The sequence below is a fragment of the Nannospalax galili genome, unplaced genomic scaffold, assembly GCF_000622305.1.
Source record: "Nannospalax galili isolate Female #2095 unplaced genomic scaffold, S.galili_v1.0 scaffold646, whole genome shotgun sequence".
NCBI classification, from domain to species: domain Eukaryota; kingdom Metazoa; phylum Chordata; class Mammalia; order Rodentia; family Spalacidae; genus Nannospalax; species Nannospalax galili.
This window is the reverse complement of record NW_008355279.1, coordinates 3181226-3201751: the sequence shown is the minus strand read 5'-3', so window position 1 is coordinate 3201751 and position 20526 is coordinate 3181226. Positions and strand designations below refer to the sequence as shown.

The following is a 20526-nucleotide window of genomic DNA, read 5'->3' as shown; positions in this document are numbered from 1 at the left end:
ACACGTTCTTTTTTTTTTTTTTTGCACTTGACTGACACCCAGACTAAATGCAGAAGACACCACCCAACTTTTAAGGTTTCAAGATTAAAAACAGAGCTTCTGTTTATCTTAATACTGCGGAATCCTTTATCTAGACTGAACACACTCCACCTTGGGGAGGTATTGATTATTTGTCATTTGAGTGGTCTAGTCCTCAGATTTCCTTTATTCTGTATAAGAGGACCAGAAAACTATTTACATAGCATCTATAGAACTAGATCATGGAAGAGTTCCAAAATCATTCTCACCATTCCAGAAACAGCTTTATTTTTAGTTCATAAAAGAGAATTTTGTTCATTGTCTTATTTCTCAAACTTGGCACTATCAAGATTTTAGGCTAACTGTTGCTTGACCTGCCTTTATATGTATAGTAGCAACCCTGGCTTCCATTTAGGAGAAGCCAGAAAGACCCCTACCTTTCAGCTGTGCTAACCAAATACTTCCAAACATTAGTAAGTATCCCCTGATGGTAAACCCTTAGTTGAGAACTATTCTAGAGGTTTCTGTTTAGAGGGACAGCTGTTGCTCAGGTTATTTCCTCTTAGTTACCTTGTCTGCAATTAAGATTATTGCATGTCAGTATTCTTCCCTTAAAAACAAGGAGTGTGTGGCTTTTGTGAATTTTCTAGCAGCCTGAGCGCCCTCTAATTTTTTAAACAAACTGTTTTCCCTAAAATTCCTTTATCCCAACAAAGAAACCAGTGCTCCAAACAGGAACCTGCCTTCTAGCTGTCAGAATAACTGCTATCCGGTAGGTCCTTAGGAATCAGGAGTTTGGCTCCATTACTTGATTCCTAGGGACAAAACCCCTTTTCAGTAGCTCATGTTAAGGGGATTCATTGTAAGAATAAGGCAGTAAATCTTACAGACTTTGAGGGGTGGGAAATCAAGAATCTGTGGGCCATGGGAGCCTTGACTTTAAAAGAACTCTTGGTACATCAACCTGGCTTGCTAGAACATCCCAGTGATCTTGCCAGCTCTAGTCCTCATAGCTAGCCAACTTTATTGCCCAGTGTTCCTGTTACAGTCACTGGAAGAAAGTTACTCCACTGACCTAAAATTTCTCAATCTGTCCACTCTTGTCATAGTTTTGTTTTCTTTTGCTGTGAGGAAATAAAAAGCAACTTTAAGTTTCATCAGCTTACAACTCCAGTTTACAGTCCACGGTTACTGAGGCGTCAAGGCAGCAGAAACTTAAAGCAGCTAGTCAGATCATAGTCAAGAGCAGAGAGAATGAATGCTTGCATGCTTGTACTCAGCTCACCCTTTGTAAATGTAGTCCAGGGCCCAGACCAGGGAATGGTGCTGCCCACAATGGCCAGGTCTTCCTACTTCAGTTAACATAAGACAATCCACGTGGACATACCCACAACCTGATCTAGACAATCCCTCACTGAGACTCTCTTCCCAAGTGCTTCTAGATTGTATCAAGTTGACAAAACTAAGCACAACTCCCTACTCTCAATGAACCCTTATCATGTAATCTACATGAGAGTTCTTCGAATTTGCAGGTCTAACTGCTCATGTTTACTTTTGCATATGGGCCTTTATGACATGATTTCCTCTGCCCCTCTGGCACCTGGCCAATTCCTACTTCTCCCTACAGGTCTCTCACTAAGAGTCACTTCCTCTGTAAAATTCTTCTTAAAAATTCTAGACTACCCCTGTCCAGGGGCTTCGCTGTGCTTGCTTATAACAATGCATGCCTCATACTGCAGTTTGTCCTTCAGTTATCAACTCTGAGGAAACAGTGCTTACCAGCTGATTCCCTACTCCAGTCATGATGCTGGACTCATAAGAGGCACTTTATTTTTACTTTTTAAAAAAGGAGAAAATGAACAAACTGACTCATTTTGGTCAGTTGTTCACCCTTGCCAAAAATAGTGGTCTTTAAATCCAGGAGGGCAGGTCCTACAAATATCTCCCTGGATATAGTCCCTCTCTAGCTATAGATCAGGGAAATTCATACACAGGAGGGTATGGGGGAGGCAAGGATTGGCATCTATAACACAGTTTTTGAGACAAGGTCTCACTGTGCAATCCTGGTTGACCTAGAACTTGCTATGTAGACCATGATTGGCCTTGAACTAACAGAGACCCACCTGTCTCTGCCTCCTAAGTGTTGGGATTAAAGACTTGTACCACCACACTTGGCTTATAACACAGCTTTAACAACATGCATTAAACCTTCAGTGGGAGGGTTATAACAGAAGCTAGAAGTATGTAGCTCAGGGATGCATTTCCCAGCATGCAAAACACCAACAATAAATAACGAAATTCATAATAAATTAAAACCCTTTCAGACTTTTAAAGATTTTTCTGTTTTGGGCCTTTTTGAGACAGGATCTCCCTGTAGCCCCTGCTTCCTGCTGGCCTGGAACTCACTATGTAGACCAGGCTGGCCTCAATCTCTCATAGATCTGCCTGCCTCTGTCTGGGATTAAAGGTGTGTGCCACTGTGTCCAACTAAAGATTTATTTTTATTCTTTTTGAAGAAATTGTGTGTGTGTGTGTGTGTGTGTGTGTGTGTGTGTGTGTGTACATGAGCACAGGTGCCTGTGGAGGCCAAAAGAGGGTGTTGGATCCCCTGGAGTTGGAGTTACAGGTGGTTGTGAATGAGTGCTGGAAACTGAACTCAGGTCCTCTGGAAGAGCTGGAAGCACTCTTATCCGCCAAGCCATCTCTCAGATTTTTAACAGTGTGATGGTGTGATTAGGACATAATATATATATATATATATATACTAAGACATTCTTATTTGGAAGAGCTCCACCTTGTGGATATTTCATTGATACTAGTTCCAGGACTTTGGACAGGGAGCACTATACTTTCTCAGGCTTTGTTGCACATTGGGGCATTTAAAAAATACTAAGGACTAAGTGGGTCTGAAAGGTCTAGGCATCAGGATTTTCAGGAGTTCCCCAAGTGTTTCTAACCTACAATTCTGGTTGAAAACTCCCATCTTAATCTTGCTTTTGAAAGTGATCCATGGACAAATATCATTTATTTGACTTAATTTGTTAGAAATGCAAAATCCTGGGTCTTGGTCAGACTTCCTGAATCAGAACTTTCATTTTTACAAGATCCATAGAAGATTCATATGCATACCTACTATCAGAGTTTGAAAAGACTGTGCTCCAGGCTGGAGAGATGGCTCAGTGATTAAGAGCACTGCTTGCTCTTGTAAAAGACCAGGTTTGAATCCCAGCACCCACATCGCGGTTAACAGCCATCCATAACTCCAGTTCCAGAGGATCCAGTGCCTCCTTCTGTCCTCCACAGACACAGTGCACTTACATACGTGCAGGCATAACACTCATGTGCATAAAATACAAATAAATAAAAAAGAAAACTTTGTTCTATATAACCTGCACAGAACTTTCTAGCCTCCTAAATTGCCAGTATGAAGTGATTCATCAACAAAACCATAGTAAGACAATATTGTTTAGTTTTTACAAATATATTTAAAATTGGGGTATCAGCAGCCCAAAACTGAGTGTGCAAGAGTCATAGAGCCCATCCAGGTTCTTCTTAGCCAGTATCTGAGATGTATGACTTTTTTTCCCTTTGATTTTTTGAGCCAGGATCTTATATAAGCCCGGATGGCCTTGAATTTATTGTGTAGCCCTGGCTTCCCTGAAATTTGTAATCCTTCTTCTTCAGATTCTGAGATCTGGGATTACAAATATGTTCCACATACCCAGCTTTAAGACTTGGACTTCTGCTTCAACCCCTAGGTTCACTGGAGTTCTCTGAATTATTTCTCACTTTTTCTTGACTTACTTCCTAGAAATAACCTCTATGTTAACATCCCAGGCTGTTTTCTGGTGTCCTGCATTAGCTGTGCTGTCCCTCTGTACAGAGGCATCCACAATGCTCCCAATCCTGTGCTGGAGAACTGGAGAACTGCTTTTCAGCTAGAACACAATCAGATGGCCACTCTGGAGATTAAAATGTTCAGATAATTCTGTATTGATTGACAAAGAGCATACCCTGAGTAGTCCAAATGTTCCAGTCCCTCTGCCAAAATCCCAGACTGCTGTTCTGCACCAACTAACAGCTAGGAAGCCCACCTCTGGCCCAGCCAAGAGCTCTAGGACCTTGTACAGGTTGGTATTTGAAGACCTTTTCTGCTGCCTTGATGAAATCAGAGTTTCTTGTGTCATAATTTTTCCTCATTCTTTCCTTTCTTTTGTATGGTGCAGTTCAGAGTTTTACAGTTGTTTCTATATGCCTGTGTGTCATAGACCTTTGTCTCTACTATAGCTATTGGTTCTTAAAGTGTAGTCTCCAGACCAACAGCATCAGTATCACCTTGAACTTATTAAAAAGTGCAGATTCTTGAAGCCAGATGTGGTGGCATATGCCTTTAATCACAGCATAGACAGAGGCCGAGGCAGAGGCAGGCAAATCTCTATGAGATCGAAGCCAATCTGGTCTACATAGTGAACTCCAGGACAGCTGAAGTCACATGGAAACCCTGTATTTTTTTTCAAAGGATTCTCCAGCCCACCACAGACCCATTGAATCAAAAACTTTGTAAGGCCCAAGAATCTGACCGGCCTAACCATTCTGATACATGCTAAAGTAAGAAAAGCTGTGATTTATCACATTTACAAAACCCTGAGGTCCAGCTTTGTAATTTATGGTGTGTATAATTTATTACCAATATTTATATTTATAGAATGTATGGATTTTGATAGAGACTCAAGATTCCATTTTGGGAAGGTAGGGGATAGCAGTATGCTATTTAAGGAAAAGAGAATCTCTAAGAATGGGGGAGACTAATCTTAGTGTTAAAGAGATACCTTTGAATCAGGTCAGTTAGTTGACTAAAGGTTCATATGCTATTAATAAAAACAGATAACACAGAGCATGACAGGGTTTTAATGTTTCTTGAAATGATGACATGCTATTACTGGACTGTTTTTGTGAGGAGACATTGCCCAGTTTTTATTGGGTATCTGCCATATGCAAGGCATCATTAGAAATGTCTTCACCTGCTGTTTCAATCCTCAAAACATTGAGATAGATGTAGTCCCATTTTATTCATGGGAATGAAACCCCAAAATAAAACACTGTATTGTTATTAGTTTTCTAAATTTATTCACAGAATCACTTAAGTCTTAGAACCAGCAGGTAGACAACAACTTCCTTATTTCTATTATTGGTATAAATGAGGTCAACATTTGAACATTATCATTGAGAAAATGTGAATCAAAACCAAACATGCTTAACTTAAAATATTCATAATGTATAAAAACTCAAGAGTCTGATGTTGCTAGATTCATTAACAGATAATTGGCATTGTCTACAGTTGGGGCAAATCCCCTTTTTTTTCTAATTTTTAAATTTATTTTTATGTGTTTGAGTGTTTTGCCTGAATGTATGTAAGTGCACCCATATCATGTAAAGCCCACAGATGCCAGAAGAGGGCATCAGATCCCCTGAAACTGGAGTTAGAGACAGCTGTTAGCCACCAAATGGGTGCTGGGATTCAAACCCAGGTCCTCTGGAAATGCAGGCAGTGCTCATAACCACTGAGTCATCTCTCCAGCCCCCAAATCCCTTTATTATTTGATTTGATTTTAAAATTTTTATTTTGTTTATTTTGAGACAAGGTCTCAGGTAACCTAGGCTGATCTCAAATTATTGTGCAGTTGAGGATGACCTTGAATTTCTGATCCTCCTGCTTCTACCTCTGAAGGAAGTAGAAACATCACTGTGTATAGTTTTAAATGGGGTCCTAAGAATCACTGCACATATAGATTTGGAATTAAAGTTTCCACAGCCTGGAAATGGAAAGTTAATGAGAAGTGAACAAAGGGACTGTGAATTTGCCATCTTTGTGACGACTGGTAGAAGTCTACCTTTATATTGCTGTTAAATGGACAGAAGGAGTAGGAATCTTTTTTTTTTTTTTTTGAGACAGGTTCTTATGTAGCACAGGTTGGCCTGAACTTGCTGTGTAGCCTAGGCTGGCTTTGAAAACTATATTGTAGCCTAGGCTGGCTGATTTTCCTGCCTCTACTTCCCTAGTGCTGGAATTATAGGCATGGACCACTACCCCTACACTGGAGTCAGTTTCTTACAACAGGAAAATATCCCAGTTCTTTCACAATATTAGATAAAATGCTTAATACCGTTAGTACGGTTTTTTACTAGTCCAAACTCCTCTGCTGTTTGTTGCCACATGACCAATGCTTGTCATGTTATAACCAGGATTCCTGGAAACTGTTGGGGTTTTCATTCAGTTGCCTCACTAGTTGGTCAGTCTTGGTAGTAAGCCCTGCTCCCTTTTGCGATGTCCCCAGTGTGACCCAAGGACTAGCTAAAGGCCCAGAGAGAGGTCTGGAGGCTTCATAGGATAGTCAGGGTTTAGGTAGTTGGGTACGGTGCTACACCCCTATAATCCTAGAGACTGAGGCAGGGCGAATGTGAGTTTGAGGCCAGCCTGGGTTATATAGTGAGAGCTTTTCTTAGGATTAAAAACTAAATAAAAGAGTAACTTGAGTTCTCAGATCGAGTGCTCAGGATGTTACGAATATAGAGGAGGAGCTCACTCTGCCATAGCTGTTTTAAGAGTTCATTTAGAAAGTACACATTCAGAGGCCACATCCTGCAGGTTATTCACCATAAATTTATGGAATATTAAATTGAGCATCCATCTATTGAGCACCTACAGCACACCAGATCTCTTTTTAGGTTCTTTATACAAATGATTAATTCCAAGAACTTGGACAACAACCCTGAGGTAGGCACCAGTGTTTTCCACATGAGGAAACAGAGGCCCAGAAAATTTCCTGCCTGAGTTGGTACAGCTAGGAAAGGGCAAAGCCAAGATTCCAGCCCAGGCAGTCTGGCTCTAGAGCACACATTCTGAACACTGTTCTGTCTCTGGATCAGTTGATGATGTAGTATAGACAATATACTTTCTCCCGATCTACTTTAGAGCTTAGTTTCAAAGTGTATACAATAGTGTATTCAAAGTATATTCAAAGTGTATACAATAAAGTGTATAGCAATAAAGAGTGTTCTAGTTAGCTTTCCTATTGCTGTGATAAATCCATCTTGGGGAGGAAAGGGTTTATTTGGCTTACATCTCACTGAGAGAGCCCAAGGTAGGAGCTCAGGGCAGGAACCTGGAGCACAGACCACAGAGGTAAGCTGCTTACTGGCTTGCTCCCCTGACCTGTGCTCAACCTGCTTTCTTATACAATACAGGACAACCTGCCCAGGGGTGGTACTGCTCACAGTGGGCTGGGCCCTACCACATCACTCAACAATCAAGAAAATGTCTCACAGACATGGTCATAGGCCAGTCCAATGGAGGAAATTCCTCAGTTAAGGCTCCCTCAATCAAGGTATGTCAAATTGATAACCAAAGCTATCTAGCACAAAGAGGAACAGAATAGGTAAGACTAAGGGGTAGCACTAGGGAGATCTTTGTGGTGCTGGAAAAGTTCTGTATCTTTATTATGTGCTACACAAGTCTTTACCTGCTAAAATGGCATTATTAGCCGCCTGTTTTGGTACTGTACATAGTTATGTAAGATATAAGCACTTGGGAAACTGGGTGAAGGGTACAGGAGATTTCTCTGAACTATTTTTGCAACTTCCTGTGAATCTATAATTATCTCAAATAATATGCGTATCTTTGGCGAGTCCAGAATCAGTTAATCTGTCTCTTTCAGGACTGGTTTAAAGGGAGATCATCTTTGGTGCAGGGCTAGAAAAGTAGAGTAGCCCTGGGTGAGAGAGAGGCACAAGGGGAGTGATATCAGTGCTTTGCTGACAATACCTGGAGTCTGAAACCAGATACTCCTGTCTTGTGATCCCCAAAAGTCCAGCTCTGCAAATAAGAGTGAGCTAAATGAACGTAGAATCTCTGACCCTATCTAAATATTCTCACTCCTGGATAATGTGACTTGGGAGGTCAAGGACAGGATCTGCGGGTCTATATTTTAAAAGTTCCTGCCCCCAGGTGATGTAGCTTTAAGACCTTTAGATCAAAGAGCAGCTGATGTTTTATCAGCTCTGTTTTAGAGCTCTAGTAATGTTACTTGTATCAACCACCATGGGGAGTGTAACCCAAGCCTTTGATTTTCATATGATTAGAACGGCTCAGAGAGTCATGGATTATATTCACAACATCCAAAGTATATGCAGTCTTCCTGAATACTATGTATATGCAATAAAACTTCACACTGAATTGTTTTTTCTATTGCATTACATGGTTATTTACCAAGTTTCTCATGATAGAAATGTAGTTACAAACAACAATATAATTCATTTACAAATGCTTTAAATTAAAAAACATTAGGTATATTGCTAGATTAAAAATGTTTGGGATCCAGGCCAGCTGGGGCTACTGGGAGACCCTGTCTCAAAAAGACCGAAAAAAAAAAAAGTTGGGGCCACAGGTGACAATATAACCATCAGCAACATAATCCAGGGGTCTGTTTTCCTCCTGTAGAAAAATAAAGTCCAGCAGTGCAGAGGTGGGGCCTCGTATTGGTCCTGCTTCTCTGTGGGTTCTCTTGGCATCCAGCCTCTCTGTACTCAAGAATGATGAAGGGGAGGGAGCAGGACCACTGGCCTTCTACTGTCCCACTGGCCATGATGCTAGCAAATGGCCTTCCCACCTACAAAGAAGCCTGGTAAATTGAGTACTTTGCTTTAGTAGTCTCAGGGTGGAGGCAAGAAAGGAAAAGAGGGAGGGATTGGATGTTAGATGAGTCAACCTACAGTGTCTGCCACAGCTTTCAAATTAAATGTTACCAAGCACCATTTAATTAAATCTAGAAACAGCTGATCAGATGTACAATAATAAATCATCACAGAAAATGCCAATGTGAAAATCAGGCATACAGAATTCCACTGTCCATGATACTGCAAACAAGCATTGGTCTTTCATTCTCTGTTGGAACTAATTCTAGTTGTTTAAGAACTTCTGTTCCTTCAATAAGTTGCCTACATAGGAGAAAAAAATGAGGTTAGTCATAAATTTCTGCATTTAGCTTACATTCCCAAGGAGTCTACCGTCCATAGTTAAGGCTTATGAGTTAAATTAACTTCAGCTGTAAATATTCAAAATGACTCTAGCTGTGCCCAAGATGTCACACGTGCGTGTAGTGCCACCATTCAGGCAGTGGTCCCTTCCTGCTTGGAGGCTGCTTGCTGCAGTTTCTGTCTGGCTTCCCTGCATTTGCTCTGGCACCCATCCATCCTGGCATCCTTTCTCCTCACTGCAGTCAGAGGGAGCTGTTAGAAATAGGAATCTGATGTCACCTCCTTGCTCTAAACCCTTCAATAATATCCCATTATCCTATGATGAAGACCAAACCCCGTCTGTGGCCCACCCACTAGGACATGCCTGTCCTGCCTCCTCCCCAGCATCTCCTCAGGATGTCTTGAGCATGGTCCCTCTTGCTCTGCTCCAGCCAAAGGCCTGGTACTACCTCTCTGCCATAGCTGTCCCCTTTCCCTTTGCCCTACCCCGCCCCTCTTGCATGGCCACGTCCTGGCCTGTCTTCAGTTCTCCTAGCTCCGTCTTTGATTCCTTGGAAAATGTTCCCAGGCCTCCCAATTTAGGTCAAGTTCCCCCTCACCATTACAGGTGTTCACAGAGGTAAAATATTTTTCTTTAAATTTAATTTGTGTGTGTGTGTAGCGAGTGTGTGTCTCATGCATGCATGCAGGTGAGAGGACAACTTTCAGGAGCCAGGTTTCTCCTTCCACCAGGGATTCTGGGAATGGAACACAGGTCATCAACCTTGTACACCAAGTGCTTTTACCCACTGAGCCATTTCACTGGCTCTAAAAGCTATTTATGTGTATGTTTCTTTGGTTAACTTCTGGTTCTCCCTTGGGGGCAGGGACAGACTTTGCTCAAAGCCTGGCACGTTACTAGGCATCTAACCCATATATCCACTGTATGCATAAATAAATGCTGAAGGCTGTTTTAACATGGACCTCTACAGACACTCACTGGCCTTGAGCTAGAACTCCCAGAGGGGTGATGCCAAATTTTTGATATTTTCATTTAAAAGACGGCAGCACAAGAGCTGAGGAGATGGCTCAGTTGGTGAAGTTCCTGCACACATGAAGCATGAAGACCAAAGTCTGAAACCCCAGTACCCACCGAAAAGCCAGGTGCAGTGGAACATGTCTGTACCGCCAGCACTGAGGTGGAGGTGGGGGGTAGGGTGCAGTGGGGGCAGAAAAAGGTAGATCCCTGTAACTGTTGGCCAGTCAGCCTAGCCAAATTGATGAGTTTCAAGTTCAATGAGACCTGTCTCAAAAAATATTGTGCATGTATCTAATACAGGTTTTTTTCAGGGGTTGTTTTGGGGTGCTAGAGATGGATCCCAAAGTCTCATGCATAAAGACAAGCACTCTACCAACTAAGCTATATCCACAGGCTGGGTAATGTTCGCTTTTTCATCTTTATTTATTCCGTGATGTAGGTATAGCTTGTCTTTTCACTTTCTTCATAACGTCTAAGTTCTGCTGCTTTTCATTGCTCATGCTTTTTGTTCCATATCTTGAAATCTATTTCTGAATCCAAGTATTCCAACTTTGCTTAGCATTACCTTTTTAAACATTCTTAAATTTTTTTAAATTGGTGTGTGTGTGTGTGTGTGTGTGTTTTGTATGTGTGTGTGTGTGTGTGTGTGTGTGTGTGAGAGAGAGAGAGAGAGAGAGAGAGAGAGAGAGAGAGAGAGAGAGTGCAGGTCCCCCTGGAGGCCAGAGGCATCAGATCCTCAGGAGCTGGGATTACAGCCAGTTGTAAGCTACCTGATGTGGGTTCTGAGAACCAAATCCTGCAAGAAGTGCTCTTAACAGTAAGCAAGAACTGTGTCTCCAGCCTCCTGATTAGCGTCACCTTTTAAACTACTGAAAGCATTATAAAGTGCATTTCTCAAAGGCAGCATGTGGTTGGTTCTAAAACTGATTGTCTTTGGGTATTTAGATCATTTAACTAAACATTTTAAAAAATAGGGCGGAGAGATATTGAGGAAGACACTGAACCTCTGGCTTCTACATGCATGTGCACACAGATATGCAATACACACATGAATACATACATGTAGCACACACACAAAGGGTGGCAGTATGAAGCAGCGAGACAGGCCTTGGCACAAACCAGTGCCTTCTGCAAATGCTTGGGTTAGGACAGTGACTGAGAGGAGGGAAGCAGTTCTCCACTGCATAAACCTTGACAGGGCATGACCAGTGCCAACACAGAGCATGATGGAGCCCTCTTTGTCTGCCCCTGGGCTCTATTTTTCCATCCCAACCAGACAAGATCAGGTGTGTTCAGAGTGGTATGGCCATAGACTCCATCTCAGCCAGAGCTCTGACACTGGCTGCTATGTTTAAATGGCCCCTCATGGTGAAATGTCATTCCCACTGTAATGGAATTAACAGGTGGAACTTTCAGGGGTGATTAGGTCATGGGGCTCTGTGCACATGAATGGATCAATACCGTTTTCACAGGAGTGAGTTATCTTCAAGTTATGATATGGTGTGAAGGGCCTCAACTAGACAGCCAGCACCATGCTTTTGAACCTTCCATCTTTCAAATAAACATGTACTGCCTGGAAATTACCCATCTGTGGAGTTCTGTTATAGTATCAGGAAATGGATGAAGACACAGGGCAACACAAGGTGCATTTGGAGCCTGGTGAACAGAGGGTAAATGTACAGATTTGCCTCTGTTCAGTGAGGGCATTGGACCCTTTTCTAAATAGGTTTCATACATACTGAATGAGCACTTATTAAGTGTGCCTCTCTACTATGATAAGTCTCAGGGTACAAGATGAGTGAGACCCAGTTTCTGATCTAAGTTGTTCACAATGTGCTGGAGAGGACCAAGAAGCCATCTACCATGATCTGGGACCTAAGCCTGAACAGAATTTCAACAGACTGAAAGGAGACAGAAAGGAACAAGATGAGCAAAGCCCAGGGACAACTCTAGAAGTAATGGTATTATGGTCTGGCTGCAGCTTAGCTACCAATCTACAAATGACTTCTGAATTTACAGCTCTAGCCCCGACCTCCTTGAATATCTCTCCCCCTCTCCCCCAGGGATCTTGCCAACTGGCTGTCCTATAAGTATCTTAATTTGAAATGAAATTTGGCCAGTCTGAACTTTTAAAAAATATTTTAATTGAATTTTTTGAGATTTTCATACAATATAGTTTGATGGTATTTAGATACCTTCTCCTATCCATACATCCCCCTACTGTCCCTTTATCAGCCTGAACTTCTGATCTCTCCCAAATCCTTCTCCTTGTCTCTGTCTCAGTGAATAACCAACCATATATCTAGTTCTCATTACTATAAACCTATTCTGCCCAGTTAGAAGCCACTAACATCAGTGGCTATTTAAATTTATTTGGAATCGGGCTAGAAAGATGGCTCAGTGGTTAAGAGAATTTGCTGCTCTTCCATAGGACCCGAGTTTGGTTCCCAGCACCCATGTTGGGTAGCTTACACTGCCCTTAACTCCAGCTCCAGGGACCCCAATGCCCTCATCTTTTCCTGGAGATTCAATACCTTCACACCTCAGCAGGCACGTATACACATATCCACACACATGTAAATAAAAAGGGCTGGAGAGATGACTCAGGAGTAAAGACAACTGGCTGCTCTTGCACAGGACCTGGGTTCAGTTCCCAGCACCCACATGGCAGGTCACAACCATCATAACTCCAGTTCCAGGGGATCCAATGCCTTCTTCTTCTGGTCTCTGAGGGCATTGCATGCATGTAGTGTGCTTATAAACATACAGGAAAAACACTCATACACATAAAATAAAAATAAATTTTTTTAAAAATTAAAAAATAAAATCTAAATTTATTTAGAATTAATTTTGGGTCCTAGTGGCACTTGATGCCATCTAGGGGTGCAAGAACTTGTTTGATTTCTCTGCCAATTAAAAAATTAAAAGGGGGCTGGAGAGATGGCTCAATGGTTAAGAGCACTGGCTGCTCTTCCAGAGGATCCAGGTTCAAATCCCAGCACCCACATGGAGGCTACCAACTGTCCTAACTCCAGTTCTAGGGGATCCGATTCCTTCTTCTGGCCCCTGCAGGCATTGCAGGACATGGGTGTATACACATAAAATTTTAAAATAAAATATTTTTTTTTAATTAAAAGGCAGAGAAGTGTTACTAGAAATCTTGGGGCGTCCCAGCAGAGCCATCATATGATACCAAAGAAATTGGGGTTCTTTTGTGGGGAGGGTTCTTATTTTCATTATTAAAAGAATTAAGAACAGACTCAAACTGAAGCTCAAAGGACAATTTATTAGACTTTAAAAAGAAAACTACAGGGCAGGAGAGATGGCTCAGCGGTTAAGAACACTGGTTGTTCTTGCAGAAAACCCAGGTTCGAATCCCAGCACCTACATGGCAGTTAACAACTGTCCATAACTCCAGTCCCAGGGGATCTGACAGCCTCTTCTGCCCTCTGTGGGCACTGCACGACATGGGTGCACTTACCTAAATGCAGGCAATGCACGCATACACATAAAATAAAAAAATAAGTAAATAAAATTTAAAAGAAAAGAAAAGAAAAGAAAACTCCAGGGCAGGCTGAAAATTTTGCAGCTGCCCAGAGGAGGAAAATGGAGAAGATAAACATGGAGGTCAGCCATCTGGCAGGGAGGAGAGCTTTAGAAAAAGAGTAAGGAAGCCCAAAGCATTAGTTAGGGAGTTTAAAAGCATATATTGCACTTGTCTATTTGAGTCAGGCCTCAGAAAGGGAGGCAGACCCTCCTAACTTTGCCTTGGCCCTAAGGGACTGCACAGAAGGGTGAGAATTCTGGGAAAGAAAAGCCCATTATCTTAAAGTGAACTCACCTTCCTAGGGATGGTCCCCTAGTCAGGTCCCTGACTTGCCCTACTGGATTAACACTTAAGGGAGGAGACAAAGGCTTGTTTACACCTAGAGGTAGATTCCATTCTTTACACATTGGCCATATTTCAAGTATTCAATGGCTGTATGTGTCTGGGTGTCTGGTGGCTGCCTGCAGGTCATAGATTTCCATCACTACTGTTCTGCACAAAAATGATCTAGACTCCTCCCATGCTCTTACCCTTCAACATCTACAGAGCCATCAAGCCCCATGAATCTAACTTCTCAATGCTGCTGGCACTGTACACTTACTCCCAACTTGCCTATATGGTAAGAGCTTCAGACAGAACTTGGTTTTTGCCTGTTATGACCAGACCTTCCTAACTGGCCTCTGTACCTTTTCATTTTTTTCCAGTTGACTGTTCTAGAGAAATCTTTTCCAATGAGCTGTTCAAGTTGTCCACAATTTAAAATTCTTCTATAGCTCCTCATCACCTTTGGGAGAAGTCCATGCCCTGTAGCATCACACCTGTGGCCTGTTGGGCCCTGGCTGTCTCCTTTCTCCAGCATCACTCTCTCTATTCTCCCCTGGGCTCCAAGTTGTAGCTTGACTAGCCAATTTGTACACAAACTTCTCTCTTGTTCCTTAGGGCCTCTCTAAGAGCTCCTTGGTCTTTTTAAAATTGATTTGACTAATTGTGATTTCCTCTTCCCCCATCTGGCTAATGTCTACTTCAGTTTATCCAGCTCACATTCTCACAAAGCTTTCTATGGCTCCTTTGCACATTAATACCCTTTGGAAATAAAGTTAATTCCCCATACCACTACCCCCAACATATACTTCTCTCCTCCTCCTACCATGTGTATGCATGGATGGAGCTCTTATAAGCTTGCATTTTGTTATTCTTTCCCTTTGAGGTCACTGAGTGTTCTAGTTTGTTTCTCCATTGCTTTGACAAAACACTCAGCCATTACCAGCTTGGGGGGGGAAGGGTTTCTTTGGCTTACATCTCCTGGGTCACCCAAGGTAGGAACTCAGAGCAGGAACCTGGAGGTAAGAGCTAAAGCACGGACCATGGAGGAATGCCGTTTACTGGCTTGCCCTTCTAGCCCATGTGCAGCCTGCTTTCTTATATATTACAACCTGCCCAGGGGTGGAACTGCCCACAGTGGGCTGCACCCTCCCACATCACTCAACAATGAGGAAAATACCCCACAGACATGGCCATAGGCCAATCCAATGGAGGAAATTCCCCTACTGAGGGCCCCTCTACTTAGGTGTGTCAGGTTGACAACTAAAGTATCCACAATTGACCCCTTGTCAACTTGACACACAAACACATCACTATTAAACCACAGCCTTTCCATCTCTTGTTCCCAAGATATGATGTTAACAATATCACAACATAAGACAGTACAACCTTAAAAGTCCCAAGAGACTCCAAGATAGTAACCCAACAAAGAACTGGGAAAATGAACAGCAGACCCCAATCTTATCTAAAGGAATATTGGCAACTGATTGCTGATCTTCCTATAACAAGGAACCCTAGATAGGCTGACTAGATTCAGCAGATGGACTTACACTGGGGAATGGCTGGGGTCACTGACAACACAGTGGACAGCAACAGGGATAACAGAGTATATGGGTTCCAGTGGTGGTAGTGGTGGGGGCTATGGGAGGCCATTTGGGATGCGAGTATAAAGATGAATAAGATAGTTTGGGATGTTCTGTATGAAATACACACACACAAACACAAATCAATAAATAAAAAAATGAAAAAAAGTCCCAGAGTCTTTAAAAAATCAAAACACATAAAAGTGCATAGACTCCTTTAAAAGTTTCTTAACTCTGGGCTCCTGTAAAATCCAAAAAAGTACTGTCTTATTTCAAAAGGGAAGAATTGGGCACACCTAAACAAAACTAAGTCCAGCAAAGTAGTTCAAGGCTGGAGATCTGGGATTCACTCACGACCTAACTGGATTACCTAGCTATTTTGTTATTACCTTTCTGCATCTCCCTTGGTGTTTTCTTTGAGGTCTTATTTAGATATTCCAGCCTGACTGAAAGCATGATTTGAAGAGTTAAGGGATGAGTTGAGACTGTGCTTGAACCAACATTAAAGGGGGGCACTGAGACCTGAGTGGTGATGACAATAAAAATTAGAGACTGCCCCATGAAGAGCCAAGGAATTATGGAAAACAAGGTCACTCACTCACTCCACAGCCATCCTGTAAGGACCCATGCTTGCTTTACTAAAGGAACCAGTATGTGTCATCCCTACGTCAAGTGCCCCCCAAACACTCTGACAGGTTGCACTCTGTGTCTCATTGTCATGTAGTCCCTGGGTTTTTTTTTAATCTGCCTTTCCTAGTGTACTCTAAGCTTCCTGAAGAGCAGGCCTTGTGTTTTGTCATCCCCTCCTGACATGAAGCATCAGGAGTGGCAGACTGCAGTAAAATTCTTATTGAACGAACCAAGAAGATAGCAGAAATGATGGCCGAGAAAAAGGTGTAGGGCTGGAGAGGGAGGGATGTGGAATACTGTCCTGGACTGTAAGCTGTATTTTTCTGCAGGAGGTGGTGGTGACAGAGGCACTGCAGTTTTACAATAGTCATGCTTGCTTGTTTGAGAAAGTTGGTTTCAATGAGATACAAAGGATCAACAAGCAGCTGGAAGAAGATGGAACAAATTCTCAGCAAGAGGACAGAGGAGATTTATAAATGAACTGAGAGAAGGTAAAGCTCCTTGGATTTAAAATTCATTCAAGAATGCATTTTCACCAGGCATAGCGGTATAGAGGGGCACAGTACCAGCACCTAGGAACTCAAGAGACTGAAGCAGGGAATTACTGTGCTTGGATCACGTTATGAGACTCTGAACCCACCCCAAAAATGCATTTTTCAAAATCCGAATAGTTTATTTAGTGTGAGGGAAAACTGAGGACAAATCATTATTTTAAGTTCTGAATCCATGAATGTAAAGTCATCGTATTAACGCTATACTTTGAAAGAAAATGTATTTTCTACTTTTTTCAACCTGAAAGCATCACAGAATAACACTAAATTATTATGGTTAAAACTAGATGCGAGAGTCCTTATGAGTTTCAGAGCCAATAAAAATCCCTTCGAAGGGGATGAAATAACCTAAGAACATCCAGAAATGTTCTAGGGCAAGACAGCCTGCTCCCCTCATGTTCATTCCAGTAATTAAGCAGAGAGCAAACACTTGGAGGGATGAAAAGGACCTCTGTCACCCATTTTTGTCCATAATTAGCATCTTACTAATACTCTAATGGTAATTATTACCAGAGCTGTTTTCATATATAAATTATTCATAAAAAATTACATGTCATGCCAATAGTTTTTCATCAATCTTTATAATAGTGCTCATAAACAATTAGTAAGATGGCATCACTTCCTCATTTCTGCATGTAAATATGTCTGCACTATTGAGCACTACAGTAATTAAGAATGCATAATAACCTGGAGACTGAAGATGAGAAGCAGGTAGGTACATAGATATAGACAACTGATTGATGACAGAGTGAAAGACAGATATATGGATAGACAGAACATTACCATCACTGTGTCTAAGTAGTTTCTATACTTAAAAAAATTATTAATGGGCTGGGTGTGGTGGTACACTCCTTTAATCCCAGCACTCAGGAGGCAGAGGCAGGTGGATCTCTGTAAGATCAAGGTCAGCCTGGTCTACATAGTGAGTTCCAGGCCAGTTGTGGCTATAGGGAGACCCTGTCTTTAAAAAAAAAAAACAACCCCCAAAAAGATTATTATTATGTGTGAGTCCATCATGATCCATGTGTGAAAAACAGAGGACAATTTTATGGAGTTGGCTCTCTCCTTCTATCTTTTTGTGTGTTCTGTGAATCAAACTCCGGTTGTCAGGCTTGTATAGCTAGTACCTTTACCTGCTGAGCCATCCTGAGAGCCTGGGTTTCTGTATTTTATGGATAGCAAGCTTCTTTTGAATTGTTTATTGCTAAAGGTATCCATATTTGCATTGATTTTGCTTACAGCTCCATCTCTGGCTACTCATAGACTATGTACAATACTTATGAAAATCTTTTTAAGCAGCAGAATTTATGTATACGACTATTATACAGACAAACGTACAATGTACATACCCAAAAGCCACGTATTTTTTATCCAGATAGGGAGTTGCTTGTAGTGTGATATAGAATTGGGACCCATTTGTATGACGGCCTTTGTTGACCATTCCAAGGACTCCTCTTTTATTATGAGGAACTGAAAAGTTTTCATCTAGAAAAGAATCATCAGTAGGTTATTGAAGTATTTGTATTTCAATCAATTACAGTATGTAAGAAACAAACAGAACCTTGGTAATAGGTTTAATCACGCTCAGCCGTATATTCTAAACTATAAATACTCTATTTGCTTCATGTTACTTTCAAATATTCAAATTAACTTAAAAAAAGATACACTATAAAATCTTACTAGAACTTGTTGAACATTCAGCTCTAGTCATCTTTACCATAGCTAAAAACAAGTGTTCTCAGAAAATCAGTACTGCAAAAGGAAGTATATGTTTTGCTTATAAATAAAGGTCAACAGGTTTGGTCCAGATACAAGGAGGTCTGGGGGAAACGCTGTTGCTTTTTCCTGTTTCCTTCTGCCAGTTGCTGGTGAGTACATTTACCCTGATGCTGCCACTGCCACTGCTACTGTCCCTGCTGTTTCCATACTTTGCTGCCATCAGAAACCATCATCTTTGGCCTTCCAATGTGGACTGATGACCAGTGGCTCTTCAGGAATCCTCCAAGCCTTCAGTGCTAGATTGGGATTGCTGAAGCATCCACCCTCTTGAGCAACTGCAGGGTTCTCAGCCTCTCCAATATGAAGGCAGCCATCTACCCAGATGGTGCTGTTTGAGCCAATTTAATAAATCCCCTTGTAATATATATCCATTTGTTGGTTCTGGTCTTCTAGAGAACTCTAGCTAATATAAATACTATGACTAATTTTTCTTAAACTCTGTAACAGGAAAAAAATTTATAGAATTGTAATATTTTTATAAGAAATTCTTTTTGGGAAAATTTTTAATAATTAGAAAGATGCTTATGAAAGCTCACATATTAAACAGATTTTAAAAAAAGATTTGTGTGTGTGTGTGTGTGTGTGTGTGTGTGTGTGTATTTATGCTCAAGTGTCTTTATGTGCACCATGTGTGTGCAGGTGCCTGGGGAGGCCAGAAGTCATCAATCCTGTGGAACTGGAGTTACAGGCAGTTGGACTACCCAGTATAGGTGCAGGGAACTGAACCTGAGTCCTCTGCAAGAGCAGCAAGCAAGTGCTCTTAATCACTTAGTCATCTCTCCAACCCCATAAAACAGGTTTTTGAAAAGGTCCTCCAGGCCTATTATCAACTGAAGATAGTTCTTCAGGACCGCAAGGAACTCCTTAGATGACAATTTGAAATCTGCTGCTATAAAATAACAGAAAAAGGAATGTTCTTAAAAGTGCAGGTAGTTCCTGACATAAATTTTAAATATACAGACCCAGAAAAAACACATGAGAGGGGGGCTAGAGACTCAGTGGTTAAGAACACTGGCTCTTCTTGCCAAGGACCCAGGCTCATTTCCCAGCACCCACATAGCAGGTAACAACTGTACATAACTCCAGTTCCAGGGGATTTGACACCTTCTCTGACATCCGTGGGCATTGCATGACATGGGAGCACTTACATACCAGCTGGCAATACACTCATACACATAAAATAAAAATAATAAATAAAAAATGCATGAGAGCTCTGCTTCCCTGGGCCTGCACAACCCGTAGGCCTCTCTCCGACCTGCAGGCCTCACTCTCCAGGGTAAGTCGATCTTGCCCTCCATGCCTTGACTCTCCCAGCCTCATTCACCCTCCCATCTCCCCTGTGGGTCTCTCCTCCTAGCCTGGGTCCTGTCCCATTCTTTGTCTTGGTGCCCCAGACACCCGGGGAACCACCACTGCTTCCTGATCCTTTGCATCCAGACCAACTCAGTTCCTTCTCCTGTCCCCAGGAGGACTCTGGGCCTAGCCCGGCCCTCACCTCCTTCTACTTCCTTGGGCCTGCACAACCCCCCAGCCTCTTTCCTGGACAGGCCAGGGCTGACCATTCATCTTCCTGATCCTTTGCATCCAGACCAACCCAGCTCTTCAGTGCAGTCCCCAGGAGCCCTTGGGGCCACTTCTCACCCCCATCTTCCTTCGCATCCCTGGGTGGCACAGCCACCAGATGTCATAGACCAGCATCTTTCCTGGGCCCGGCTCCAAGGCCAGTCCAACCCACAAATTCCTGAGGCCAAAATCTTTCCTGGAGGGATCCAGACCTTAGGAGAAATCCTGAGAGCATCTGATCCTCATCTGACTTGGGCCTCTGTGGGGACTCTTGAAGACAAAAGCAATCTGGCCACTCCAATATCAAATCAAAACAGAGAACTGGAAGCTTAGAGGAACCAGATTTTCATGCCCAAAAAGTAAACCACAAAGACACATAAAGTTGTAAAAAGAAGCAGACCTAAACTTGAACGCCTGAGTCTCACACCAGAATCAGAAACTACAAAAGAAATTCACATGTCAAAATCACAGAGAAAAAATAAT

The 20526-nt window shown here is 42.1% G+C and overlaps 1 protein-coding gene across 3 annotated transcripts in view; it reads right to left on the bottom strand.

Annotated features, from left to right (window-relative positions):
- Window positions 1–7404: 7404 nt before the first annotated feature.
- Window positions 7405–20526, bottom strand: part of Ppil6 (peptidylprolyl isomerase like 6) — a 39942-nt gene continuing 26820 nt past the window's right edge. The window contains exons 7-8 of one of the 3 annotated variants that reach the window (XM_029555744.1): window positions 18051–18186; window positions 7405–9012 (exon numbers count right to left, since the gene is read on the bottom strand). In XM_029555744.1, coding sequence (XP_029411604.1) covers window positions 8901–9012; window positions 18051–18186 — 248 coding nt within the window. In that variant the 3' untranslated portion in view covers window positions 7405–8900. Of the gene's footprint in view, window positions 9304–18050; window positions 18187–20526 lie in introns of all 3 variants that reach the window. The other 2 variants (XM_008852431.2, XM_029555745.1) reach the window with 2 other exon arrangements.